The 18,890-nt window shown below is 41.4% G+C and overlaps 1 protein-coding gene across 1 annotated transcript; it reads right to left on the reverse strand.

Moving 5' to 3' along the window:
* Positions 1 to 15,336: 15,336 nt before the first annotated feature.
* LOC132495261 (gamma-crystallin F-like) lies at positions 15,337 to 17,730 on the reverse strand. The gene is made up of 3 exons (XM_060107017.1): positions 17,722 to 17,730; positions 17,399 to 17,641; positions 15,337 to 15,609 (listed from the first exon to the last, which is right to left on the reverse strand). The coding sequence occupies exons 1-3, from the start codon at positions 17,728 to 17,730 to the stop codon at positions 15,337 to 15,339; spliced, it is 525 nt and encodes a 174-aa protein (XP_059963000.1).
* Positions 17,731 to 18,890: the final 1,160 nt, after the last annotated feature.

Genomic DNA, 18,890 nt, shown 5'->3' on the forward strand with positions numbered 1-18,890 from the left:
TTTATAGTGACCTGGGACTGCCTTTCTCCTCATTACCTACTTTTGTTATGTGGAGGTATCACATAGTATCCATTCTTTTCCTGCCCCATAGGTAAGGCCTAGGGGACCTTCAGATTAGATACAGATTTTTTTTTCAGATAGACACCCTTCCTTTCCTTTCAACAATCATGTATTTAATACCACCTCTTCCAGTTCCCACTTTCCTCACCAAGTTATTTTGGATTATTAGTTTATTCTGCAATTCTACCACTCAGGAATATTTTCATTTTTAAAGAATATTCTTAAAGAGGAAAGAGCTTTCATAACCATAAGAATGCATTTCTCCCAGTGGTCTAGTATTCTTCCTGGAAAATGTTTGTTGATTTATTAAACATTTTAATATTTTTCTGAAGATGGTAGTGTAGCCTTAAAAAAATATGCACAACATGAGAGTTGTGACTTAAGTTTTATTTGGGGCAAAATGAGGACTATAGCCCTGGAGAAAGCATCTCAGATAGCTCTGAGAATCTCCTCCAAAGAGGTAGGGGGGAAGGTCAGTATATATGTGATTCTGGTGAAGGGGGAATACATGAAATCAAGTACACATTTTTTGCAGTTTTCTGCTAGTCACAAGGAGCAGATGTCACAAGGAAGGATTTTAGTGCTTTTCTAGATATGAGGAAATACAAGAGCTGGGCTCATAAAATGGGCTTCTGAAAGTTTCTAACTATCTGAAGACCTGTTCTGCCACTTTTTCCCAGAGCACAGAGTGCCTCATCTCTGTTCTCCACCCTGAACTCCTTTCAGGGGGTGTTGAAAGTCAGCAGCTGCAGAAGCTTATGATTTAATCCTTGTAGAGGTAGATGGCAAGAGCCAATGGCAAGTGCCAATTTGTAGTTGACAATAGCAAGTATTTTTTGTAGTCCCACTCAAATCAGAGGGAAAATATTCTGCAATTGTTTGCATACATAAGTTTTTCTTAACCTCAATTTTTTAATCAAAAGCTGTATTGCCCAATTTAATCACTCACCTAATTTGTCCCCCTTAGTCATCAGTACTGATGAATAAGTCAGTTCTACATTCAACAGGAAATTTATTATCTTGGACAATTATCAAAAAAGAAATGTCAAATGTTATAGCAGAGTTTCAAAAAAAAAATTCCAAAAATACTTCTGAACCATAGAAATGTAAATAACTTCCCAGCAGGACTATTTGAAAAATCCAGCATTAATATCAGTGTAACTATTTGAAAAAATACGTCATGTTATTATACAAATAAAAGTTTTTACAGGTATCAACTTTTGTTATTTTCCTAACATAGAACATGGACTATTTGTGCTTGGCCTGAGACAAGTGGAAACACAGCACAGTGGTTATGACCAAGATGATCTCTTATTTTCTCCAGATTGTCTCATGGCCTCTTGGAAAACAAAGTGCCTCTTGGAAACCAATCTGCTATGCTCTCTGCTTGAATTGAGTAAAGGAAGGAAGTCTAGGAGAGGTTCTCCACTGGCTGTAAATTTTAAAAGCGAAAAGATATGTTGCCCATTTCTTCACATTGGTTTATGTTCCTGATTGAAGATTTATTTATTTTTAAGGAATGGGCTTCTGGCCTTTTCAAATCTTGCAAACTTTTTGAAAAATGACTGCCATCATTAGACTGTCGATCACAGGCTCAAAAAGTGGAAACTCAACCAGAAATATATCAAAACTATTATGTTTTAGAGGCTTAACTTTCATGTAAGATGCTTTCAGTGGCAAGGAACAGAGAATTCAATCTAAAATGGCATAAGAAAACAAGGGGAATCATTGGTTTAGTGTAGACACCAGAGCTTGGTTCATTCTCATTCATATCCAGTGAGGAATCGAAAGAAAGTTCAGTTCCCCAAAAATTTCAGTTTGCAGACTGAAGCTCTTTGACCATAATGGGCTGGACTTTATTACGTGCCCAAATCCATTCCTCCTAGTGTCTGGGATTTGGAAAAATATAATTGGATTAAACTCATGAGGGCCTTCTCAGGAGCTTAAGATAGAAGCGGTTTTTCCCTTTCTCAGATACAATGCTTTGGGCTCCATGTAATAGAAACTCCACCTCAAATTAGCTTAAACTATATTTAGTATCTCCCATAGTAGGAAGTTCAGAGAGGGAAGTCTCCAAGTATGGTTAAAATAAGACTCCAGCTTCTCTGCAGTTTCCTTGGCTCTGCCTGTCTCCATGCATTGGCTTTCTTAAGATGGGATAGTTTCTGGACTTTTCAAGTACTATAAACCTACCCATGAAGTTTCAAGACAGCTAAAATAGCCACTCGGATGACCCAGCAGGACAAAGAAAAAGGTTTTACTCCAAAAATAGAATAACATTAACTCAAGATTTAGTATGTTTGCACCAGTTCAGGTCATATGTCAACTTTCATCTGGTATCATTCACCAGGAGAATACCATGATCTGTCTGGCTGAAAGCTGAGTTCCGTCATTGGATAGGCAGGCAGGATTATCACAATTGGTCTAGGACTAGTAACCACTTTTGAGCTGGAGGTGGGATCACCTTCCCTGAGAATCACAGAGCACGTGGAGAAGCCTGAACACTTGAACAGGGTTCACATTTTGTAAGGAGGAGGAAGGAGATAATAGAGGAAGATATTCAGCCATCAGTGGTCAGGACACACCCACATTCAGAAAGGAAGAGACAGTAGTTGATGAGGAATACAGAGATAAATTATTCTTGTGACAATGCTGTTTTCTTCTTCTAACATTTGACTGATAATATGCATAAAACTTGCCTGAATAAAATATGGTAACTCAGGAGTACCACTCTAGAAACAATCAGATTTCAATTACAAAAAATATTCAGAGGGACCACCACTTACCTGGTTTCAGTTCTGGATAGAATTTGAGGACCCTGATGATGTTCAGTGATTTTTTTTGTTTAGAGTTCCAAAAACTCCTGAATAAATTTCCAAGTTCTCTGCATTCAGTCAACACTGATGCCCAGAGAGAGACCAACTCCTTTCACTGGATAAGCATTCTTTTATTCGTAACTTATTTCCTGGTTCCTAAAAGAGAAATTTCCATTTCACACTAGCCCTTGTGCATCACAATGCATTGACTGGCAATAATAGCATCTGCAGCAAAGGAGACAAAACAACTCAGAAGTTTGTTTCTCAGATCAGAGCAGATTTCATTTCAGCCATCACCACCCTCTTCCTGGGCCCCTCCCTTTCTCCATTGATCAGCTTCCTTTCTGAACAAAGGAAGAACAGGACCAGCATAAGTGAAACTTTATAAATGGATGATAAATCCTGATTGTACTTTGAGAATACTTTACAGGCTGAAATAACTTACTAATGGAGTTAAAATAGGAAGACATTGTGCGTAATCCTATCAATATGTAATAGAGACATACTGGAATTCAGAGAACCAAGATTTTCTGTTCTAAGTTTTTTATTATTATTATTTTGTTATTTAGTGATGGCAACTCATCAGGTAAAACCAATCCAATAGTGGAAAGATTAGATTGTTATATTTCTTAAATCTAATATAGTCAGCTATTAATCTCAAATACAGTCCTTTTAAATTAAGAAAAGAATGAAAATCAAACTAGCATTTATTACATGCTAGCTACTTGACTAGACAGTTTGTCTCACTTTTCTCAATATCCTCACTTGACTGATGAGTAAATGGAAGGCTCTGAAATCCATGATTTACCTAATGCCTTCAACATAGAAAATGTCCCACTGTGAACCACCAGGTAGACAGAGCAATGGATTTCAATGAGGAAAAGAAAAGACACATACTGTTACTAAACACCCAGTCTGGCTCTGTGCAAGGCAAATCCATACAATATCTCACTCCCTCCATTTAGCAGACAAAAAAATCATGACTCTGAAAGGTTTATGATATGCCCAAAGCCACAGGTCTGTGCATGGAGGAGCAAGAAGCTCAAGTCAGGGGCTTCTGACCCCAAGGTCATTCTCACTTCACTATATCATGTGACAACTTGTGCTGAAGCACAGCAGACTAATATTGAGGTATTCTTCCAAGAGCTGAGCTGTTAGTAGTTGGGAATACCAGTTTTAACAGATATAAAACACATAGGCACAATTAAAGACAAAGACATAGGAAAGGCGTAGCTTTTCACATCAGTTGAGGGATGTGTGATGTCTTTTCCTCCACTAATGACTGTTCTGAGGACAGCATGTCTGTAGTCAGAGTTTCTGAAAAGGTAGTTTTGAAAATGCTTCACTGCCTTCCTTTTTCACAAAGTTGAAATATAAACTACAAAATAGTAAATAAACTCTGAATCTTGCTGACAAATCTACTCGTTCTGCATGCTCCTTTTTCCCTCTCTAATTTGATATTATAATCGATTTGGCTAACGTCTGACATAAACTTGTGAGTGAACATAATCCATACATATATATCACAAGTGAGCCTCTTGTGTGAAATGTACATTGCTTGTCACGTTGAGCTATTATTAATGTATATTTGTTAGGAATCAAATATTTCAGTTTCTCTTTTCCCATTTAATTATTAAGTATGACATTCAGCTCCTCTATTGTCTAGGGTAAAGGGTTTATCATGAAATCAATCAGTGCACATAACTCTTGCGAAAGTAACTCTTTACCTCTGAAGTGCCATAGACAATTTATCACCTCATTATTTAGTCTTTTATCAAAATTCTAGTTTCCTTGACTGGAGAACTCCTTCGGTCAGTCAACCTGACAACATCTTTCTCTATGGCTACAAATGTGGCAGGGTAAAAATAATTGCATGTCAGAACAAACATCCTGGAAACTTTCCATTGGTCTCATCTTGTTAAAAAAAAAGTACTTGAACTGAGTATTGAAAACCAGCACCTGATTTAAAACAGAAAAAATTTCCCTTTTTGATATGTCTTTTTCTTTGCCTTTAATCTATTAGCATTTTGTTCACAAAGAACAGCATACAATATTCAGGTTTTCTGCTGCACATGTTAATAAATAGTTCATAGATTATCCAAATTCTCTAGGTTTTATTTTTCAAATTCCACAAAACGCTACTCTCATCGAGCTATTTGACAAATATTTTTAAGTGTTTCTGCAAAATATCAAGACTTGCATCCTGAAGGGAAAATCTCTCCTTTGAATTACTCTATAACTGAAATTCGGGACTTTACTGTCATCCCATATTTGGAGCAAGAATTTATTCTTTGTACCTAGCAAAAGCCCATGGATGCGTCAGGACTATTAATAAGGCAGGAAGCATCCCTCTTATTTTATTATCCTTCCTCCAGGACCATATATACATCCTTTAAATTTCAGGGATTATCAAATTGAACTCCATCTTATTTGATTTGTTTTAATAGTTGAAAAAGTAGAGTAAACACATAGATGGAAAAGAAAATCCCTGTGTATGAATGAGACCTGGTGTCCTCTTGCTGAACATTTGCAATCGGAACTCTATGCACAACACCCTACATAACCTTTTTAAAAAAGAATTGTACAGCCTGTATTCAGCTGTAATTCCTCTTGACATTCCAGCATTTGATAACAGTGGCTTCCAGAACATTCAACTATTCTTTCTCACTTTCCATTGTACTTATCATTTTGTATCTCTTCAGCAGTTTCCTGTCTTTTTCTCATCATTACATCTTTTTTTTTCAGTTTTTTTAATTAGTTTCTGCTTTATAACAAAGTGAATCAGTCATACATATACATCTGTTCCCACATCCCTTCCCTCATGCATCTCCCTCCCTCCCATCCTCCCCATCCCACCCCTCCAGGCGGTCACAAAGCACCGAGCACTGATCTCCCTGTGCTCTGCGGCTGCTTCCCACTATCTATCTACCTTACGTTTGGTAGTGTATATATGTCCATGCCTCTCTTTCGCTTTGTCACAGCTTACCCTTCCCCCTCCCCATATCCTCAAGTACATTCTCAAGTAGGTCTGTGTCTTTATTCCCGTTTTACCCCTAGGTTCTTCATGACTTTTTTAAAAATTCCATATATATGTGTTAGCATACAGTATTTGTCTTTCTCCTTCTGACTTACTTCACTCTGCATGACAGACTCTAGGTCTATCCACCTCATTACAAATAGCTCAGTTTTGTTTCTTTTTATGGCTGAGTAATATTCCATTGTATATATGTGCCACATCTTCTTTATCCATTCATCCGATGATGGACACTTAGGTTGTTTCCAGCTCCGGGCTATTGTGAATAGAGCTGCAATGAACATTTTGGTACATGTCTCTTTTTGAATTATGGTTTTCTCAGGGTATATGCCTAGTAGTGGGATTGCTGGGTCATATGGTAGTTCTATTTTTAGTTTTTTAAGGAACCTCCATACTGTTCTCCATAGTGGCTGTACCAATTCACATTCCCACCAGCAGTGCAAGAGTGTTCCCTTTTCTCCACACCCTCTCCAGCATTTATTGTTTCTAGATTTCTTGATGATGGCCATTCTGACAGGTGTGAGATGATATCTCATTGTAGTTTTGATTTGCATTTCTCTAACGATTAATGATGTTGAGCATTCTTTCATGTGTTTGTTGGCAGTCTGTATATCTTCTTTGGAGAAATGCCTATTGAAGTCTTCTGCCCATTTTTGGATTGGGTTGTTTGTTTTTTTGCTATTGAGCTGCATGAGCTGTTTATAAATTTTGGAGATTAATCCTTTGTCAGTTGCTTCATTTGCAAATATTTTCTCCCATTCTGAGGGTTGTCTTTTGGTCTTGTTTATGGTTTCCTTTGCTGTGCAAAAGCTTTGAAGTTTCATTAGGTCCCATTTGTTTATCTTTGTTTTTATTTCCATTTCTCTAGGAGGTGGGTCCAAAAGGATCTTGCTGTGATTTATGTCATAGAGTGTTCTGCCTATGTTGTCCTCTAAGAGTTTGATAGTTTCTGGCCTTACATTTAGGTCTTTAATCCATTTTGAGCTTATTTTTGTGTATGGTGTTAGGGAATGATCTAATCTCATACTTTTACATGTCCCTGTCCAGTTTTCCCAGCACCACTTATTGAAGAGACTGTCCTTTCTCCACTGTACATTCCTGCCTCCTTTATCAAAGATAAGTTGACCATATGTGCGTGGGTTTATCTCTGGGTTTTCTATCCTGTTCCATTGATCTATCTTTCTGTTTTTGTGCCAGTACCACACTGTCTTGATTACTGTAGCTTTGTAGTATAGTCTGAAGTCAGGGAGCCTGATTCCTCCAGCTCCGTTTTTCATTCTCAAGATTGCTTTGGCTATTCGGGGTCTTTTGTTTTTCCAAACAAATTTTGAAATTTTTTGTTCTAGTTCTGTGAAAAATGCCAGTGGTAGTTTGATAGGGATTGCATTGAATCTGTAGCTTGCTTTGGGTAGTAGAGTCATTTTCACAATATTGATTCTTCCAATCCAAGAACATGGTATATCTCTCCATCTATTTGTATCATCTTTAATTTCTTTCATCAGTGTCTTATAATTTTCTGCATACAGGTCTTTTGTCTCCTTAGGTAGGTTTATTCCTAGATATTTTATTCTTTTTGTTGCAATGGTAAATGGGAGTGTTTTCTTGATTTCATTTTCAGATTTTTCATCATTAGTGTATAGGAATGCCAGAGATGTCTGTGCATTAATTTTGTATCCTGCTACTTTACCAGATTCATTGATTAGCGCTAGTAGTTTTCTGGTAGCATCTTTAGGATTCTCTATGTATAGTATCATGTCATCTGCAACCAGTGACAGCTTTACTTCTTCTTTTCCAATTTGGATTCCTTTTATTTCCTTTTCTTCTCTGATTGCTGTGGCTAAAACTTCCAAAACTAGGTTGAATAAGACTGGTGAGAGTGGGCAGCCTTGTCTTGTTCCTGATCTTAGTGGAAGTGCTTTCAGTTTTTCACCATTGAGGACAATGTTGGATGTGGGTTTGTCGTATATGGCCTTTATTATGTTGAGGAAAGTTCCCTCTATGCCTACTTTCTGCAGGGTTTTTATCATAAATGGGTGTTGAATTTTGTCGAAAGCTTTCTCTGCATCTATTGAGATGATCAGATGGTTTTTCTCCTTCAACTTGTTAATATGGTGTATCACGTTGATTGATTTGCGTATATTGAAGAATCCTTGCATTCCTGGAATAAACCCCACTTGATCATGGTGTATGATCCTTTTAATGTGCTGTTGGATTCTGTTTGCTAGTATTTTGTTGAGGATTTTTGCATCTATGTTCATCAGTGATATTGGCCTGTAGTTTTCTTTCTTTGTGACATCCTTGTCTGGTTTTGATATCAAGGTGATGGTGGCCTCATAGAATGAGTTTGGGAATGTTCCTTCCTCTGATATTGTTTGGAAGAGTTTGAGAAGGATGGTTGTTAGCTCTTCTCTAAATGTTTGATAGAATTCGCCGGTGGAGCCATCTGGTCCTGGGCTCTTGTTTGTTGGAAGATTTTTAATCACAGTTTCAATTTCAGTGCTTGTGATTGGTCTATTCATATTTTCTATTTCTTCCTGATTCAGTCTTGGCAGGTTGTGCATTTCTAAGAATTTGTCCATTTCTTCCAGGTTGTCCATTTTATTGGCATAGAGTTGCTTGTAGTAATCTCTCATGATCTTTTGTATTTCTGCAGTGTCAGTTGTTACTTCTCCTTTTTCATTTCTAATTCTATTGATTTGAGTCTTCTCCCTTCTTTTCTTGATGAGTCTGGCTAATGAGTTATCAATTTTGTTTATCTTCTCAAAGAACCAGCTTTTAGTTTGGTTGATCTTTGCTATCGTTTCCTTCATTTCTTTTTCACTTATTTCTGATTTGATCTTTATGATTTCTTTCCTTCTGCTAACTTCGGGGGTTTTTTGTTCTTCTTTCTCTAATTGCTTTAGGTGCAGGGTCAGGTTGTTTACTCGAGATGTTTCCTGTTTCTTAAGGTGGGATTGTATTGCTATAAACTTCCCCCTTAGAACTGCTTTTGCTGCGTCCCATAGGTTTTGGGTCGTCGTGTCTCCATTGTCATTTGTTTCTAGGTATTTTTTTATGTCCTCTTTGATTTCATCAGTGATCACTTCGTTATTGAGTAGTGTATTGTTTAGCCTCCATGTGTTTGTATTTTTTACAGATCTTTTCCTGTAATTGATGTCTAGTCTCATAGCATTGTGGTCGGAAAAGATATTCGATACAATTTCAATTTTCTTAAATTTACCAAGGCTTGATTTGTGACCCAACATATGAGCTATCCTGGAGAATGTTCCATGAGCACTTGAGAAAAATGTGTATTCTGTTGTTTTTGGATGGAATGTCCTATAAATATCAACTAAGTCCATCTTGTGTAATGTATCATTTAAAGCTTGTGTTTCCTTATTTATTTTCATTTTGGATGATCTGTCTATTGGTGAAAGTGGGGTGTTAAAGTCCCCTACTATGATTGTGTTACTGTCGATTTCCCCTTTTATGGCTGTTAGTATTTGCCTTATGTATTGAGGTGCTCCTATGTTGGGTGCATAAATATTTACAATTGTTATATCTTCTTCTTGGATCGATCCCTTTATCGTTATGTAGTGTCCTTCTTTGTCTCTTCTAATAGTCTTTATTTTAAAGTCTATTTTGTCTGATATAAGAATTGCTACTCCAGCTATCTTTTGCTTTCCATTTGCATGGAATATCTTTTTCCATCCCCTTACTTTCAATCTGTATGTGTCTCTAGGTCTGAAGTGGGTCTCTTGTAGACAGCATATATATGGGTCTTGTTTTTGTATCCATTCAGCCAATCTGTGTCTTTTGGTGGGAGCATTTAGTCCATTTACATTTAAGGTAATTATTGATATGTATGTTCCTATTCCCATTTCCTTAATTGCTTTTGGTTCGTTATTGTAGGTATATTCCTTCTGTTGTGTTTCTTACCTAGAGAAGTTCCTTTAGCATTTGTTGTAAAGCTGGTTTGGTGGTGCTGAACTCTCTCAGCTTTTGCTTGTCTGTAAATGCTTTAATTTCTCCATCAAATCTGAATGAGATCCTTGCTGGGTAGAGTAATCTTGGGTGAAGGTTTTTCTCCTTCATCACTTTAATTATGTCCTGCCACTCCCTTCTGGCTTGTAGAGTTTCTGCTGAGGGATCAGCTGTTAACCTGATGGGGATTCCCTTGTGTGTTATTTGTTGCTTTTCCCTTGCTGCTTTTAATATGATTTCTTTGTGTTTAATTTTTGACAGTTTGATTAATATGTGTCTTGGCGTATTTCTCCTTCGATTTATTCTGTATGGGACTCTCTGTGCCTCCTGGACTTGATTAACTATTTCCTTTCCCATATTAGGGAAGTTTTCAACTATAATCTCTTCAAATATTTTCTCAGTCCCTTTCTTTTTCTCTTCTTCTTCTGGAACCCCTATAATTCGAATGTTGGTGTGTTTAATGTTGTCCCAGAGGTCTCTGAGACTGTCCTCTGTTCTTTTCATTCTTTTTTCTTTATTCTACTCTGCAGCAGTTATTTCCACTATTTTATCTTCCACCTCACTTATCCGTTCTTCTGCCTCAGTTATTCTGCTATTGATCCCATCTAGAGTATTTTTCATTTCATTTATTGTGTTTTTAATCGATGCTTGATTCATCTTTAGTTCTTCTAGGTCCTTGTTAACTGTTTCTTGCATTTTGTCTATTCTATTTCCAAGATTTTGGATCTTGGAAATAGAATCTTGGATCATCTTTACTATCATTATTCTGAATTCTTTTTCAGGTAGACTGCCTATTACCTCTTCATTTGTTAGGTCTCGTGGGTTTTTATCTTGCTCCTTCACCTGCTGTGTGTTTTTCTGTCTTCTCATTTTGCTTATGTTACTGTGTTTAGGGTCTCCTTTTTGCAGGCTGCAGATTCGTAGTTCCCGTTGTTTTTGGTGTCTGTCCCCAGTGGCTAAGGTTGTTTCAGTAGGTTGTGTATGCTTCCTGGTGGGGGGGACTAATGCCTGTGTTCTGGTGGTTGAGGCTGGATCTTGTCTTTCTGGTGGACAGGTCCACGTCTGGTGGTGTGTTTTGGGGTGCCTGTGGCCTTATTATGTTTTTAGGTAGCCTCTCTGCTAATGGGTGAGGTTGTGTTCCTGCCTTGCTAGTTGCTTGGCATAGGGTGACCAGCACTCTAGCTTGCTGGTCGTTGACTGAAGTTGGGTGCTGGTGTTGAGATGGAGATCTCTGGGAGATTTTCGCTGCTTGATATTATGTGGAGCTGGGAGGTCTCTTGTGGACCCGTGTCCTGTAGTTGGCTCTCCCAGTTCAGAGGCACAGCACTGACTCCTGGCTGCAGCACCAAGAGCCTTTCATCCACCCGGCTCAGAATAACAGGGAGAAAAAGTAGAAAGAAAGAATTAGTAGAAGAAAGAAAGAGAGAGGGAAAGAAAGGAAGAAGGGAAGGAAGGAAGGAAGGAAGGAAGAAAGAAAGGAGGGAGGAAGGATGGAAAGAAAGAAAGAAAGGAGGGAGGGAGGAATGAAAGCAAAAGGAAGAGTGAATGGAAGAAGGGAGGGAGGGAGGGAGGAAGGAAAGAAAGAAAGAAAGACAGGAGGGAGGGAGGGAAGAAGGAAAGAAAAAGAAAGTGGAAAGAAGAAGTGTGGGAGGGAGGGAGGAAAGAAAAAGAAAGAAGGAAACGAGGAGCGGAGGGATGGAGGGAGGAAGGGAAGGTAGGAAAAAAGAAAGAGCAGGTAAAGTAAAATAGAATAAAGTATGAAATATAGTAGCCTTATTAAAATTAAAAAGTAATTATTGAAAAAGAAACGGACAGATAGAACCCTGGGACATATGGTGGAAGCAAAGCTATACAGAGAGAATCTTACACAGAAGATTACACATACACATTCACAAAAAGAGAGCAGGGGGAAAAATCAAAAATCTTGCTCTCCAAGTCCACATCCTTAATTTGGGATAATTCGTTGTAAAAAGAGGAAAAGGGTGGAAAGTCTTAAATCTTGTCCTCAAAGTCCACTTCCTCAATTTGGGATGATTCGCTGTCCATTTATGCACTCCACAGACGCAGGGCACATCAAATGGACCGTGGAGCTTTAATCCGCTGCCTCCGAGGCTGCACAGAGAGATTTCCCTGTCTCTGCTCTCACAGCTCCCGGGTCTCAGCCTTGGACCTGGCCCCGCCTCTGCGCGTAGGTCGCTGGAGGGCGTCCGTTCTTCGCTCAGACAGGACGGGTTTAAAGGAGCCGCTGATTCGGGAACTCTGGCTCACTCAGGCAGAGGGGAGGGAGGGGCGCGCAGTGTGGGGCGGGCCTGCGGCGGCAGAGGCCGTCGTGACGTTGCAGCAGCCCGAGGCGCTCCGTGCGCTTTCCCGGGAAAGCAGTCCCTGGGTCCCGGGACCCCGGCAGTGGTGGGGTGCACAGGCCCCCCGGAAGGCGGGGCGGACAGTGACCCGCGCTCGCACACAGGCCCCGCGGCGGCGGCGGCAGCAGCAGCCCCAGCGTCCCACGCCCGTCTCCGAGGTCCGCGCCTTTAGCCGCGGCTCGCTCCTGTCTCCGGCGCTTCCCCAAGCAGCCCTCTTAATGCCCTCTCCTCGCGCACCAGGAAACAAAAGGGAAAAAAGTCTCTTGCCTCTTCGGCAGCTCCAGACCCTTTCCCCGGACTCCCTCCGGGCTAGCCATGGTGCACTAACCCCTTCAGGCTCTCTTCCTGCCGCCAGCCCCAGTCCTCTCCCTGCGTTCCGACTGAAAGCCGATACCCGAGCCTCAGCTCCCAGCCCCGCCCGCCCCAGCGGCCGAGCAGACAAGCCTCTGGGGCTGGTGTGTGCCTGTGGGCACCGAACCTCTGTGCCGGAATCTCTCCGCTTTGCCCTCCACACCCCTGTTGCTGCGCTCTCCTCCGCTACTCCGAAGCTTTCCCCCTCCGCCACCTGCAGTCTCTGCCCGCGAAGGGGCTTGTAGTGTGTGGAAACCTTTCCTCCTTCACGGCTCCCTCCCACTGGTGCAGGTCCCGTCCCTATCCTATTGTCGCTGTTTATTCTTTTTTTCTTTTGCCCTACCCAGGTATGTGGGGAGTTTCTTGCCTTTTGGGGGTCTGAGGTCTTCTGTCAGCGTTCAGTAGGTGTTCTGTAGGAGTTGTTCCACGTGTAGATGAATTTCTGATGTATCTGTGGGGAGGAAGGTGATCTCCGCGTCTTACTCTTCCGCCATCTTTGTACTGTCCATTACATCTCTTTAAAAATCTGGTTGTTCTAAATACTAGCATGTGATCTTGCTCAACAATGGTTAATGTATTGATTTGGCCAGAGTTGTTAAAGAGTCAAAGATGAATATTTTTAGCCAGTTATTTTTCAAGCTCTTTATAAAATCTATAACAATGACAACAGTGTTTGAAAAGTTAGGGGAGGGAAACATGGCAGCTTCCAGAATGAAAATGCTATAAATGAAGGGCCATCCCTGGACAGGGAGAGGGAGAGGAGGGAAAATTCGCTGAGGAAAGAAGGGACTTGTATCAGTAGAAGGGTGGGTAACTCACATGTGTTGTTGAAACTTCAAATTCAGTGTAGTTAATGGAACACCCATATGATGAGACAAGATGGGGACCCACTCCCCCACTGCCTCAGTCAGTGATAGGTGAAAATTATAATTTCACTGAGTATCTCCTCATAAGACAATGGATGTTCAATGACTAGGTAATACTTAAACATGTTCTCTGCCATCTCCTAATTTTTAGGATTTCATATAAATCAAGTTTCAGACTGAGCTGTATCTGCATACAAATTACAACTCACCTTTTTAGCCTGGGGGTCCGATCAATAGAATTATAAAAAGAGGCATAAATGTAATCTTAATTTTTCTAGTAACCAAATTAAAATAGTTAAAAGAAACAAGTAAAATCAATTTTAATAACATATTTTATTAAACCTAATATATCCAATATATTATCAGTTCAACATTAAATTAATTTGAAAAATATTCAGATATTTTGCTTTCTACTTTTCATACTAAGTCTTTGAAATCTGGTGTGTATTTTACACTTATGACACGTCTTCATTTGGACTTAGCCAAATGAAATCTAGCCAAATAGAGTCATGTGTTAGTGACTACTGTATTAGCACAGATCTAAATGTCCTTAGGGCTTCTTCAAATATTTTGTAATGTGCATGTGTGTTAGGGAAGTAATATGTTAAATAATCTGACTACTTTACTCCTTTAATATTTGGGATTTCGGGAACAACTTATTTCTTAGCTGCTAGATATGTATATATTTTCAAGTAGAAAATAATTTGCAGTGGTTCTTTCCTAATCATGGGCATTCAGCTCACCAAGAACTTATTTCAACAAGAGGTTGCCATTTTCACAATTAAGTCAAACCCCTTAGCTGGGAAGTAATTTGTATTTTCTCAATTATGTCTAAACATCTGAAATCGAGAAGTCTAGTATTTTCAATTAAAGAAAATCTGGTAGGGTAATAGAATACCTACTTAGATTTCATTTGATAAACTTCATCTTCCTGCAAAGAAATTTTTAATTCAATTAAATGATTAGTTCCCACATTACCTTTTTCTTTCTTGGTGCTCTGATTATTATCAAATGTTGATTCGTGAGCTAGAGGTAATAAAAATTGATCCAAGTCTGGTGACAGTATCAGCATAGCCAATAGTAGATTTAAGAACTTTGCATGATTGTATGTTATTTTCCTGATCACGTACCTTATGTCTTTACTTCTCTCCCACTGTGCTCATTTTTATCAGTGCACACTACCTGAATGCTTTGTACCTCCCTTAAGTAGAATGTTTGGAAGAGCCCTTTGGGCTGTTCATTAAGGTGGCACTTGATTCTTATACTTGTGCTCTGGATATGCATATATTCGTAAATCTATTCAGGCAGTCACATGTATTCACACCGAAGATGTGTCAGACACATCTGTCTCTATCTAACTCTGTCTCCCTCTGCAGTTTCACTTAACCATCTTACTGAATGCAAACTCCAAAAGGGAATTCTCCTAAGAAAAGGGTACTAAAAAGGTGACCAGCTGTTTCACCAGCAAGCTTACAGAACAGTTTCCTAGAAACTATTATATGATATGCAAAGCTAAAATGTGTAAGTGATTTTAAAATAATAACTCATTTAATCCACACCACAAACTTATGAAATGAAGAGTACTACTACACCGAGTTTTACAAATTAGGAAACTGAGGCACAGAAATGCTAAGTAACTTCCCTACCACCTAAAGCTAGTAAGTGGATGTGGACTCAGGCATTCTGGCTCCAGAGCCTGTCCTCTCAACTGCTACCCCACACCATCCTTTCCACTGACACTTGTAAGAAAATCCACATTATTCCCAGTTTTATTTTTGCTGAGCCCTTCCAAGGAGTCTGAAAGGAAAAGAGGACCACGTTACTGCATCAAACACACAGGAAATATTTTATTAGCTTTCAGGAAAAAGGGATAGAGTAAAATTATTTCAATAGAAATCCACGGCCCTCCTCAAGGAACCCACTCTGGCATCCAGGGCCCCCCAGTCGTGGTAGTGCCTGTAGTCCCCCGGCCTCAGTAGGTACTGCCGCCCCCGGTAGTTGGGCATCTCATAGAGGACCCACCAGCCCTCCAGCACGTGAAGGGAGCGGATCTCACTGAAGTGGAAGCGGTCGCGGAGCGAGGAGCAGTCTTCCGTGAGCTCCGCCATCCGGCCTCGGTAGTCCTCTCGCTCGTACATCCTCAGCCGGTGGGAGCTGGTCTGGGTTCAGCAATCAGCAGATGGGAAGAGTCAGAAAACCTAGGCTTTAACAACCAATCACTCACACCGCTGGGGGAATGGGCATTTTTTGGGTAATCTTTTCTATATCAAAGATGACAAATTAAAAATACAGCCAACACCAGAGCCACTGCGTACAGCTGGGTAGATTGTACACTGCAAAACTGAAGAGGGGGCCATTCACATAGATCAAGATATGCATGGTGCTCCATAGTTTTCTAGGGCCACCACCTACATGAATCATATTTAGTACTTACTCAGTACCATTCTTAAGTAACAATTTTTATATATAATTTTTGCTCTCTCCTTTATAGACTTACAGTGGTCTGGAACTCCCCTTGGCAGATATAAAAATAATTAGATATTAAAATAAAAAGGCAAATCTATCCCTGGCAAAAGGCATTATTTTAGAACTCCATAGCATTAAAAGAGGCTGGGAAGAGAGGAAGTCGAATTGCTTTCCCCGAAGTGAAGCACAGATGGTGGCAGTCCAGCCCGGGCAACTCCTTAATCCCTTCCTTTCTGCTTTGAATCCTGCTATTCTAAAATCCTGAAAAGCAAGAGTCATCGTAAAGATTAGGTTTCATTTCTCACCTCTAATATATGGTCTGGCAAAACACTTTTAGGTAATTAATAAAAATAGAAGCTCAAGATCATGAAGGAAGCTTGTCTAGATCAACAGATTATAAAACCTTTAGAAAAACATAAGGGCAGTCTGTCAGTCCTGGGAAAATCCTGTCTGTCTCTTCCTGAGCACTTGTTCTTTTATCTTCTTGTTCCTTCCCAGCAGGTACCCACTCAATTCCTTCTTCCTTCTTCTACCACTAAATCCTCGTTAGGAAAGTTTCTCATAAGCAATTCATTCTGAGGTATAAAAAACTGCTAATAAGATATCTTCCATGGTTTGCAAAAGACTCACATGTGCGTTATCTAATTTAATCTTCACAACAGCCTGACACACGTGGAGCAACCATTCTAAGTCTTTTCTTCTTTTAAGAGAAACTAATGACTAGAGCTTTCAGGCTGTAATCAGAGTCAGGGATGGAAAGTAAAAGCCCAGATTTCCAGGCTCCTAAGGCCAGTCTGGGTCCTAGCAAGGCTTTCAACCCTCTGAGGGGGTTTCAAATTTCCCCACAGTGGTACATTTTCCACAGGACTCTGTCATAGGCAAATTAAAGCCTCCCTAACTGTGGAATTCCAGGCTGCTCGGGCTTTACTTGGGTAGCAGTGGGTTTTGCAGGTGCTACTGGAATCACATTGTTGGTTATTTGTTTTGCCTAATCAAAAAGCAGGACTTGAGGGACCCATGATATTCATAATGGTTAATATTTGGAGGAGGGGTAGTTTGCCAGGTGCTGGGCAATCTCCTTTTGACCTCATCACAGCTCGATGAACCAACTGCCCTTATTAACCCTGCTTTACAGATGAGGAAGGAGAGAAGTAGCCCAGTAACTAGCCTAAAGGCACCTGGGTGGGAGAAGTTCACCTGTTGCTTATTCCTCAGCGGTGGCACAGACGCTCTAAACTAATGCCGTGCACCACTTTTGCCCAGTAGAGGTGAGTTTAATTTTAGCAAAGGAGAATACAATTTCAATTAAGAGCATTGCATCACTCAATTTTTCAGTGGAAAGAAACCTTAACGATATTAATAAAGGGAAAGAGAACCCGGTTAGAGCCAGCAAAAGAAGGCCACCGCCCTGAAGCCTGACCACTGCGTCTGGAGCACTGGTGTGACCCGAGGGCACGGCAGGCCCAGGGGAACCGGACTCACGTGGGGGATGAGGCGGCAGGAGCGGACGGAGTCGTTGAGGCCCATCCACTGCTGGTAGTCGGGGTAGTCGCCGCGCCGCAGGAAGTACTGGCAGCCGGAGTAGTTGGGCTGCTCGTAGAGCATCCAACAGCCGCTGTCCACCCGGATGGAGTTGCAGCGGCCGAAGCAGGGCTGCAGGTTGGAGTGGTCGCTGCTGCACTCATAGTGGCGGCCCTGGAAGCCCTGGTCCTCGTAGAAGGTGATCTGCAAGGAAGGGAAGGACAGGGCTCAGAGGCCTGGCCTCCAGCCCGGCTGCGGGCCCCTCCCGCCGGCGCGGGGCTCACCTTCCCCATGGCTGCTGGATGCGGGGATGCGAGTTCAGTGCGGTGGGGCGGGCGCGCGGGTCTATATAGCAGGAGGGCTGCTGCGTTAGCAGGAACGACACAAAAGGGGCCCCCGGGTGAGGAGGATTTCCTCTCTCTCTTCTATATAATGAGGGCGGGGGTGGGCGGGGGACTTATTGTATGTTTTCTCTTAGACTCTCCAGAGCTTTCGAACTGATGACCCGCGTAAAACTGTCACTTGGTGCCTCTGGGGCCTTTAAATGAAGCCTATTCAGGAGATTGGAGGTGAGCAAAAGCGCCTAACGGGGTTAATGCTTGTGATGAAATATTTTTTAACCTTTTTGAATTTCGAAATGATCTCTTTTTGAGGAACAACACCGGGTAGTGGCCGGGTCAGAGGTCAGGATGGGCTCCAGCGGGAGGCGTTAGATGAGAGAGCGTTTCCTTGGTGTGAGGATGTGGGACGTGGGAGGCACCTGCCTTCTCCGCAGGATGTCTGAAGGAGGATGGGATTCTCTAAGAGAACCTCCTACCAGCCTCCCCGCTGATGGGCGGGTGCAGCAGACAACACACCGGAGGAAAGGTGATGGGGGTGGGACCCCGAGGAAGCCCTGTTTAAGCACCTGGCTCGGCTCTGCTGCCTGCAGACTGGACCAGGGCCGCCTCCAGACCCAGCTGCTGCTTCCGGCCCACCGTCAGGAAGCCCGCAACTTTGGAGTTCATGAGGGGACCCATTGGTGGTTGTTAGTCACAGGTAAATTTCTATTTAATATTTTTGCTCAGTGCTAAGCTTATTTGTTTGGATCTAGCTACTGACAAATGCACGTCAACCTGCAGGTGCAACAAACTTTTAAAGGCCACCATTTTGCAAAGCTTCTGCCTTCTCTCCCTTCCCCAGCCCTGGGCAAACCCTGAGCACTCGCTAGTTAAGGCTCTGACTCCAGGGACTGCAGGCTTCCTCCCTGCCCTCAAAGTCCCCCTTTCCTCCCCTCACCCCCAGCAGCTCCTGGTGCCCTACTCTCTTTAGAGCAGGCTTTCTCAAGTTCTACGGTGACATTTCAGGCTGAAAAACTCTCTCTTGTGGGGGGCTGTTCTGTACATTGTCGGATATTTAACAACAACCTGTCCACTACCCACTAGGTGCCAGCAGCACCTGCTTCCTTCCTCCC

The sequence above is a fragment of the Mesoplodon densirostris genome, chromosome 8 (genome assembly GCF_025265405.1).
Source record: "Mesoplodon densirostris isolate mMesDen1 chromosome 8, mMesDen1 primary haplotype, whole genome shotgun sequence".
NCBI lineage: Eukaryota > Metazoa > Chordata > Mammalia > Artiodactyla > Ziphiidae > Mesoplodon > Mesoplodon densirostris.